Genomic DNA, 9,805 nt, shown 5'->3' with positions numbered 1-9,805 from the left:
CACCTGGAGCACAAATTGGGACACCTCAGCCACCCCCTTTCCCGGGGATAATGGAAGCTACCTCCATGCCATGCCTTTCTCTGTTCTGGGATTTTCACCAGCTGCTTTTCCTGTGACCTTGTAGTAATAAGATTCTACATTGGAATCAGGGCTTTCTCTGGAGACAAGTGGTCCCCCCATCCCGTCGCACAGCCCTCATGAGGTACACCCCTCTTCATCTAGTCAGCAGTCCCTCGGCAGACTGAGGCTTAACTGAGCACCGCCATGTGTCAGGCGCTGGGCCGGGTGTTTGGGCTACATCAGTGACCACAACAGAGTTTCCCACACTGGTGGAGCTTTCAGGATAGCCCAGAATCCCCCCCACACACACCGCATCTTCAAGGTCAATTTTCCTACAGATGTGCCAAATCCCGCACAAGTGAGCCATTCTTAATCCATTTCTGCAGACACAGCTCATGTACAAATGGGCCCAGCCGAAAATCTGTGGCGAGGATCTCGAGGGGGCGGTGACGCTGCCCGCCTCCGGTGTGAAGACCCGCTGCCCGCCTTGCAACCCGGGCTTCTTCAAAACCGACAACAGCACCTGCAAACCCTGCCCTTACGGCTCTTACTCCAATGGCTCCGGTAACCCCTTTACCACCTAGTCCCCGCGTCACATCCATCCCCACATCACCCACAGGAGTGGCCACGTGGGTGCTCAGGGTGATCAGCTGAACACGGGCTCTGTCCTTCTGAGGGAGGCAGTCAGGGCCAGGCCACCTCCGGGGACTAAGTTCAGGAGAACTTAGGGGGGAGGTCACGGTCACACTTGAGAACTACCTGCCCTCTTCATTCCAATGGCTAGTGTGGCTCGGGCCTGAAGGTGCCCCGTCCTTACCACAGAGGCTTCCAGCATGTGGCAGGGACGCGGACCAGGAGGTCTGGGGAGCTGGGATGGCCAGCTTGATATAAATACAATCAGAACCCGTCAGCCACTCTGCAAGAGGGAGGTGGCAGGTTGGTGTACCTATGTAAATGCATTTACTGATCATAATGTGACAATATGAACTATATGGATCAGACTAGAAGATACATTTAAGTTTGAAAATGAACATTTTGGTGGGCAAGTAGGATAGCTGAAATATTGGAATGAAGAGTCAGTGTTTATGTCTTGAGTTTGTTAAATACCTTGTCAGAGTGTTTTTGAGTCGACTTGATACAACTATGCAGCGGTGCTCAGCACCACCCTTGTTTGGCTGCCCAGGACTGTTGCCACTTGTCTGTGTGACAGCAGCTCCAGTCAGGATGGCTGCAGCCTTCTTACTGACCACAAGGATCTTGTGGTTCTCCCAGATTGCAGCCGCTGCCCAGCTGGGACTGAACCTGTTGTGGGATTCGAATACAAATGGTGGAATACGCTGCCTACGAACATGGAAACGTCCGTCCTCAGTGGGATCAACTTTGAGTACAAGGGCATGACAGGTGAGAGCATGACAGGTGAGGGCATGGCAGGTGAGGGCCCCTCCCTTTACCACGAGCTCTCAGCTCCCTGCATTCCCACAGGGGCTCTTGCAACTTCACATTTCTTCGTAATAGTGATAACTGGAGAAAAATGAGCTAGTCAAGCTACCCATTCCCTGGCAAGTTCCACTCCTCGTGGGCATATATTCTACCAAATCTGAGTTTCAGAGACAAAAGCATAACTAGAAACAGCATGCACACACCCCAGAGTCTTGGTCTGAGGGCTCCAGAGTCTGTAACCCAAGCAGTGGGATAAGTAACATGGTTTGTTTGGCGGTAGTTCTGGACACCTCAAAGGACGGTGTTATCTCTTTCTTCCAGAGGGGCATCTGAGTGCACGTTTGTCCTACACCCCAGGCCACTGAGGCATTAACTCTCTGCATTCCTTTTCCAGGCTGGGAGGTGGCCGGTGATCACATTTACACAGCTGCCGGAGCCTCAGACAACGACTTCATGATTCTCACTCTGGTTGTGCCAGGATTTAGGTGAGGAATACAGAGCTAAGGGGAAGCCCATGCCACCTCGGCCACATGCCAGTCCCACATACCTCGGAATTTGTAGAGGAGAGGGCTCTGGCACGCTGAAGAATCAGCTCAGAGCAGAGGGAGCACGGTAATGGTCGGACAAAGTGAACCTGAATGCTGACACAGGTTCTTAGCTGCTGCCCATGCTGATTGCCCTATGGCTCTCCCGTCCCATCTAGCTTCTCCTACCATTTGCCCACATGCTATATGAATGCTTCCTCCTTGCAGCATCAGATAAGATTTTTTTTTTAATTTTTAAATAGGGCCAGAAATGCCCATAGACAGTTCCTCATTATTTGGGGCAAGAACATTGGAAGGAATAGTTCTTACTGTCATATTTTCCCCCATATCCCAAGAATACTTAGCACGATAGCAATTTGTTTGCCATTAAAAAACAAAAATACTATGGACAGTGTGGTACTGTGGAAAAAGCACTGGCCTGGAAGACAGGGCACTTGAACTTTGCAACCTACTGGCTCTGTGAACTTGGGAAAGTCACCGGGCCCTTATAGGCTGCACTATCCTGGTATGTAAAACAAGGGAGACTGACAGACTGTGATTTTAGACTAACTCAGGCTGAGATGATTCTTCCAGCACATTTATTAGCACAACTATGTAGACAGGAGCTGGGACCTAAAGGTCCTCAGAATTCAAGCAAATGGCCAAAGCCAGAAGAAAAGCCATAAATGGATCTCCAAAGCCAAAGTAAACCTCCCCGTATGTGCTTTAAAGATGAGAGGGGACCACTGAATGGGCTTCCCAACTGCCAGTTTGGCTTCTCCGTTCCCTCCTTCAAACTCCCTCCTTTCCATCCCTGGCATGGTGCTCAGCCCACGGGAATTGCTCAAAAGGTATTAGTCTCCTTTCCCTTAATGTACATTGCTCAGAGCTGAGCAGATACATCTTGTGTGTGAGATAAGCAAACTTTTTAGACTTTTTTGGGGGTAACAGCCCAAAAGTACTTTTCAGTTTGCAAATCTGATTGCCACGGTAAAAGCTTCTGCATCTCACCCACCCACGCTGCCATCCACCACCCTCCCCTGCCCCTTTGGGCATGGCTCTCTCTTCCCCAAAAGAAGATCCAGCCTGAGAACTTGGCTGAAGAGATTGCAAGTTGAGATATCGGCTCATACAACCCAGGCAAAGCTCCCACTATCCCAGGGACTGGGCTGCTAAGTCATTGTAGACATTTTACCTCTTATAATAGTGGTGCTTCTCAAACTTTAATGTCCATACGCATCACCTGGGGATCATGTCAACATGCAGATTCTGATTCAGGGGGCCTGGCGAGGGGCCTCAGGTTCTACATGCCTAATTAGCTCTGAGTCTCAGGCCACACTCTGCTCGTGAGGCTATATAGCATTTTACACAGCGCTTTTCCATCCACTGTGCCTTTGGATCTCACCACAATGATGAGAGGTAAATAAGAAAGATATTATTACCTTCATTTTACAGATGAGAAAACTACAGTTTGGCTACGTCAAGGTCACATAGCCATGCTCTTTCCAACATATTCACAACTAAATCCTGCCCCTTTTGCACCGCCTGGCCTCTGGAACTCACTTTTTTTTTTTTTAAGATTTTATTGGGGAATTGGGGGAGGGGAACAGTGTTGGGGAATTGGGGAAGGGGACCAGCCAAGTTGTTGTTCTTCAGTCTTCGTTGTGGAGGGCGCTGGTCGCCGTCTGGCTGCCCTTTGGCAGCTCGTGGCCTCTAAGCTCAAGATGCCGAGTTCAGTCTTAGTTGCAGGTGGGCGTAGCCACCATCCCATGCGGGAGCCAAACCAGCAGCCTTGTTGTTAACAGCGCACTCTCTATCCACTGAGCCATCCGGGCAGCAGTTCAGCTCAAGGTGCCAAGTTCAGTCTTAGTTGCAGGTGGGCGTAGTCCACCATCAAATAGGCAATCTGTTGTTACACCAACTGAGCCATCCTGCCACCTGTTGGCAGCTCAGTGACAGCTCAGCTCGGGCGCAGCGTCACTGGCCCATGTGGGAATCAAACCAGCGGCCCTGTTGCTCAGAGCTCATGCTCTTAAGCCAACTCTTAACCAACTGAGCCACTCGGCCAGCCTTGAAACTGACTTTTAAGATCTGTGCCCACAGACCTCCACAGTCAATGACGGCGGACACTGAAAATAAAGAGGTGGCCAGGGTCACATTTGTCTTTGAGACCATCTGTTCTGTGAACTGCGAGCTCTACTTCATGGTGGTATGTTTTCCTTTCTTTGCTCACTATGGGGCTTGCAGGGCTATTGGGAGGGTTGGCCCCCTCAGCCCCATTGGTGCATCAACGTAACTGACACCCTGCTTATAGTGATTTCAAAGAGGAAGGGCCCAGACTGTCCGTCAGGGACTTCACAGTTTAAGAAGGGTCTGGCCAACTGTGAATGGCCCCTGGGACGGCAGCGTTATGGGCACCCCCTTCCTCACCAGCCACACAGACATCTTGTCTTCTTCACTTGTCTGTCTTGGGTTCAGGGTGTGAATTCTAGGGCCAACACTCCGGTGGAGACATGGAAAGGTTCCAAAGGCAAGCAGTCCTACACCTACATCATTAAGGAGAACGCGACCATGAGCTTCACCTGGGCCTTCCAGAGGACTACTTTCCATGAGATAGTAAGCTCCTCCCCTTCCTCAGACCCCTGGCTCCCATCAGAGACCTCTGAACCCAGGAGGATTCCTAGCATTAGCCAAAGTAGAAGTGTGAGGTTCAGGGTTAGAAGATCTTAAGGAGTCCAGCAGAGAGCTGCCTATTCCAGCCCCAGGCTGTGTATTTTACCAATCATGATCCCGTGGACATACATCTGCAAGGCATCATTTATACAGCCTGAAAGCGTTGCTCAGTTTAGCTGTGCACTAGAGGAGTAGTTAGCCTTGTCCAAATGACTTCCAGGGAAGCTCCTTAAATTCCCTGTCTCCTCAGCAGCCCCTGCCTTGATGACATGTGTGGTGCCTGACCTGGTATACCCTGTTCATCCCTGTCGTTGTTTTTAATAATAACAACTCTGATTTGTTTTTTTTTTCTTAACTCAAAGTAATGCAAGCTCATTGCAGAAAACTTAGAAGACAGAAAGGAGTGAAAAGAAGAAATAAAATCACCCATAATCCCACTACCCAGTTAACATCTAAGTATGTCCCACACAGGAGACACTACATTTTTTTCCTCTCACAGGGGAAAAAGCCTGCTTTTTTCATACAATAGTATCTACTGCATATTTCCTGATGGCACTTAATATTTTAAAATGGTCCAGTCTTGTTTTTAAATTACATAAAATGTACATAAAGAGCTACTGTTAAGTGAGTAAAAAGAATGGGGTGCTTCTAAGATTTTCTTCAAGTATTCTATGATAAAAAAGATTAAGTAGTAATTTGCTATTTCCAGAGAACTCAGTTGCTGCTGGTATCTCAGGCCTCCATCCTCTCGTTCCTGTTTCCAGGGCAGAAAGTACACGAGTGATGTCGCTAAGATCTACTCCATCAATGTCACCAATGTCATGGATGGGGTGGCCTCCTACTGCCGTCCCTGTGCCCTGGAAGCCTCTGACGTGGGCTCCTCCTGCACCTCTTGTCCTGCTGGCGACTACATTGATCGGGATTCAGGGACCTGCCACTCCTGCCCCCCTGACACAGTCCTCATAGCCCACCAGCCCTATGGAGTCCAGGCCTGTAAGCCCTGCGGCCCAGGGACGAAGAGCAACAAGGTGCCAGCAGTGTGTTGTGCTGTGTTGTGCGTTCTAACCTTGGTCTTCTGGACGGACCGCCTCAGAGGGTGCCAGGCCCGAGATGGGGTTTTTGAGGGGCTGAGCCCAAGCGCTCTCTGTAGCACACTCCCAGGTTAGAGTTGGAGGACCCCCATCCAAGCTGTGACCATGGATGGCAAAGTCTTACCTGTAGCAGTTGGTTTTCAGGGTCTAGGCCTCAGCCATGGACAGGTCTCATCTTCAGGAAATAAGTAAGGGAGATCTGTGGCCATCTGGTCCTGAGGGTTATTTGGCGTCTGTGCAGAGACCTGAAGGGAAGAAATAGTGGGGCCTGTGGCTCAAATTCAGCCGACTTCCATCCAGCTTGTTGTCATGGGAATTTGCCCCCTCTTCTTTGGTGAGGTAACCCACCTTTGCTGGGACATACAGTTAATTGGCATTGCTGTCCTCTATCCCAGTGGCTTCTTCTGAAGTGGAAAACCAAGCTGTTGGCCCATGTACTGTCTGAATCTAAGAAAGGACCATGACTAAAAGCTCTTAAGTATTCATTAATGCTTTTAGATGAACTCGTTTTACTGATCACAACCACATGGACAGACATTATTTATACAATCTGCATACTTTGCTCAGTTTTGCTGTGCAGTAAGGGCAACCATTTTACAGACCCCTGGCAACCTCTTCTGGGCACCCTGCACTATTGCCACCAACTGCTTCCCTTGGGGCTCCCTCTGCTGCTGTGGGAGAGAATGACTGTTGCGTAAGACAGCTGCTGAAGGGAGACCCTAAAACAGAGCAAGGAATGGGACTAAAGCCCCTTTTGACGTTCAGTTTCCTACTGCGAACCCAGGAAAGGGGAAGCAGGGTGCAGTGAGTGTGATATGGGGGCAGGGGCCAAAGTTTGTAGTGTTCTCTCCTGCCATCCTGCATGCCCTTCTTCCAGTTAGCACCTCATTGTCTTCTGCTTGAGGGGAAGAAGAGCTATCCTGTGTCTTGGAAGAGCTCTGTAATTTAAGCATAAGGACAAGGCTATAGAATCTGACCCAACTACTTACTGAAAAATAATGGGTTTGGGCTTGGACATCATACATGTGCTAGTAATTGAATGGCAAGATGTACATAAACACCAGCCCATTTTCCTTCTTTGAATCCCCACCCACAATCCTTAATTCCTCTCCTTTCACCTCACTTGGGCTGGACCAGGCTGGGTCTCCATTGGGGTCTCTTCCAAGGCCCTGCCCGAGCAGCTGGCCTCATGGACCGCTTTCCCCTTAGATCCACTCTCTGTGCTACAACGACTGCACCTTCTCAGTCAGCACACCAAGCAGGACTTTCGACTACAATTTCTTGGCTCTGGCAGACACCGTCTCTCTGGCTGGAGGACCAAGCTTCACTTCCAAAGGGCTGAAATATTTCCATCACTTTACCCTAAGTCTCTGTGGAAACCAGGTAAGGTGTGCAAGTGCTGACAGTGTGGGAATGGAAAGGGGATGCCAGTGGATCAGAGGCAAGAGATGGGTATAGGAGAAAAGCTAGAAAACCTTCAGGCAGGAGGAGATTGAGAAGATGAAAGGTTTTTAAATGATTATGATTCTCCCCGAGGATTCTCTCCCTAAAATTAAATCACTTGGTTTATAAAAATGTAAGAAAATAAAAGTGTTTAAAATAAGATGTCCATTTACACCTCCCTGACCTATAGACCTATATTCCCTCAAATGAGTATATAAAAACTATGCAGGAGGAAGTTTTTTTTCCTTAAAAAGCAGATTTCAGTAATCATGGCACTTGTCATTTGTTTTCTAGAAGCTAGATAAATTATTCTTAGATCAGCTGATGTATCTTTGCTGACAGTACAAAAGAAAGTAACATGAAAGGAAAGAATGTTACCACCAGTCATTTCACACTGCTGCAAATATTTTGGATCCAAAATTGAAAGGCAGAAATGTAAAGGGAAATCACACCACTAGTGCACTTGACTGAATTACAAACAAGCCAAGATCAGCAGTTGGAGAGCCAGCTTCGAACAGTACAAAATAAAGAGCATCTTGAGCATGTAGTCTGTGACTCTGTGTGGAGGGTAAGACCTGCACATCACACAGCTCCCACCCATCTTCTGCAGCATGCAAAGAATGTTTGTTTGCGTTTATACGGAGAACATGTCAAGAAATAAACTAACCTATGAAAGATTAGAGGTAGATGTCTCTATCTTGTTTTTTAACAGTCTTTGAAGAAGTTAAAACAAAGCCTCAGAAGTGACAGCGATAACTCAGGCATTGAGACTGATTAAAGCCCCATGTAGCAAAAGTTTCATTCAGTGAATAGGGAGAGAGATGCAGATGGGGAATTTGGAGAGTTTGTGTCTTCTTTTTTTTTTTTTTTTTTTTTCTCCTTTATTCTTTTAAAAAATGTTTACTGTGTACTCTCATACTATAGACCCTCAGTTCAAAAACAAAGTAACTCTTTTATTATAATGTAAAGGTNACTCACTAATGAAATGAGGACAATCCTGCTCCTTTTCTCCTCCCTGGGAATATCACATGGCTGTCTTTGCTTCCTTCTGCCCCACTCTCTCCCCTCCGGGCTTAGGCCAAAGCCTTTTAGATCTGTGGTGTGCTCTGCTGCATGCAAGCCTGGGTGTCTGCCCTCACTTGCCCACCTCTGGGGATTTTAGAGGCTGAGTCAGGCCGGAGTGAGTGCTCCCACGTTGCATGGCAGCCGAGGCTCAGGGAAGCAGCCCTGAAGGATGTACAGTTAAGGGGCACATGTGAATATGCAGTCACCAGGAACCCCCATCAGAAGTCTCGTGCCTCATGCCCACACTCATTCTGCTCCATCTCATGATTTCAGTTTGTCGGTCTTCTAAGCTGTATTTTAAAATCAAGGCACACCTCAAGCCAGCTCCTGTGATTGCCCCTGTGGCCTCAGCTGTGCCTCAGTGATTTTTCAGAGACCGGGATGGCCAGCCCATGGGGGCTGCTGAATGTGCTGCTCCAAGAGATGGCCCACGCCAGTCTTCCTGCTCCCCACTCCCTTCTCTCCAGGAGATTCAAGGAGATGGCCCGGTGGGACACATTAGAGCACAAGCCTGGGCCCTGGCCATTGGCTGCTCTTCACAGGGAGGCGGGCTGAGCTGGGCAGGGGGAAGAGAAGCCCCAGAGCTCACCATCAATAAGGCAGCAAGGGTGTCTTTTAAGACCTTGTCAATTTCTTATCCTGAATGAAATGGACAGATGCCTTATTCATGCACCCTTTTACAAGTATGGAATGCTGCACAGATCCTTTCCATCATCACTCGATGCAATCCACAAGAGCACCTTTTGTCTCTGACTTGACCCAAGGGCCACATGGGAAGCTTGGAGCTGCCCAACCTCACCCCTGGCTCACCAGGGACCTCTGCAGGGCATCTCCACTTCTGTATCCAATGCCTCCATCAAAAGGCTAGGGATGGCCCTAGTAAGTGACAGACACAATGCTTTTCTTGTCTACTGACCGATGGCTGACCGTTTCACATGCCTCCACACCCCAGCTTTACTGAGACATACCGCATTTCCCCATGTATAAGACACACCCTTTTTCGAAAAATTTGGGGTCTATAAACTGGGTGTGTCTTATACAGTGGTTGTAGGGGTTTTTTTACTTGCATGTCCCGCTTTTTTCGCACTTGTTTTTGCGCTCATACAACCACTGTATAAGACTCACCCAGTTTATGGACCCCAAATTTTTCGAAAAAGGGTGCGTCTTATACATGGGGGAATACGGTAACTGACATATAACAGTATGTGAATTTAAGGTGTACAACGTGTTTATTTGATGCACTTATATCTTACAAAATGATGACCACCATAGTGTTAGCTAACACCTCCATCACGTCACATAATTACCATTTCTTTTTTGTTGTGAGAACATTTAAGAGGTACTCTCTCAACTCTCAAGGATATAATACAGGACTATTAGCTGTAACCGCCGTGCTGTACATTACATCCCCAGAACTTACCAGTCAGGTAACTGGAAGCTTGTGCCTTTGACCAACATTGTCCTCCTTGCCTTGATGTCCGAGGACAGTGTCCAAACCCGCTGTGGGTT

The 9,805-nt window shown here is 48.3% G+C and overlaps 1 protein-coding gene across 3 annotated transcripts in view; it reads left to right on the top strand.

Annotated features, from left to right (window-relative positions):
- The window catches only part of ELAPOR1 (endosome-lysosome associated apoptosis and autophagy regulator 1), a 79,876-nt gene that overhangs the window by 52,653 nt on the left and 17,418 nt on the right, over positions 1-9,805 (top strand). For all 3 annotated transcript variants that reach the window (XM_019630636.1, XM_019630637.1, XM_019630635.1), the window contains 7 exons: positions 447-624; positions 1,333-1,461; positions 1,895-1,985; positions 4,128-4,233; positions 4,503-4,640; positions 5,462-5,725; positions 6,998-7,171. In XM_019630636.1, the coding sequence (XP_019486181.1) occupies positions 447-624; positions 1,333-1,461; positions 1,895-1,985; positions 4,128-4,233; positions 4,503-4,640; positions 5,462-5,725; positions 6,998-7,171 (1,080 nt within the window). The remainder of the gene's footprint in view (positions 1-446; positions 625-1,332; positions 1,462-1,894; positions 1,986-4,127; positions 4,234-4,502; positions 4,641-5,461; positions 5,726-6,997; positions 7,172-9,805) is intronic.

The sequence above is a fragment of the Hipposideros armiger genome, unplaced genomic scaffold, assembly GCF_001890085.2.
Source record: "Hipposideros armiger isolate ML-2016 unplaced genomic scaffold, ASM189008v1 scaffold_924, whole genome shotgun sequence".
NCBI classification, from domain to species: Eukaryota; Metazoa; Chordata; class Mammalia; order Chiroptera; family Hipposideridae; genus Hipposideros; species Hipposideros armiger.
Note: the sequence above shows the minus strand (reverse complement) of the source record. Positions and strands in the feature narration are given on the sequence as shown.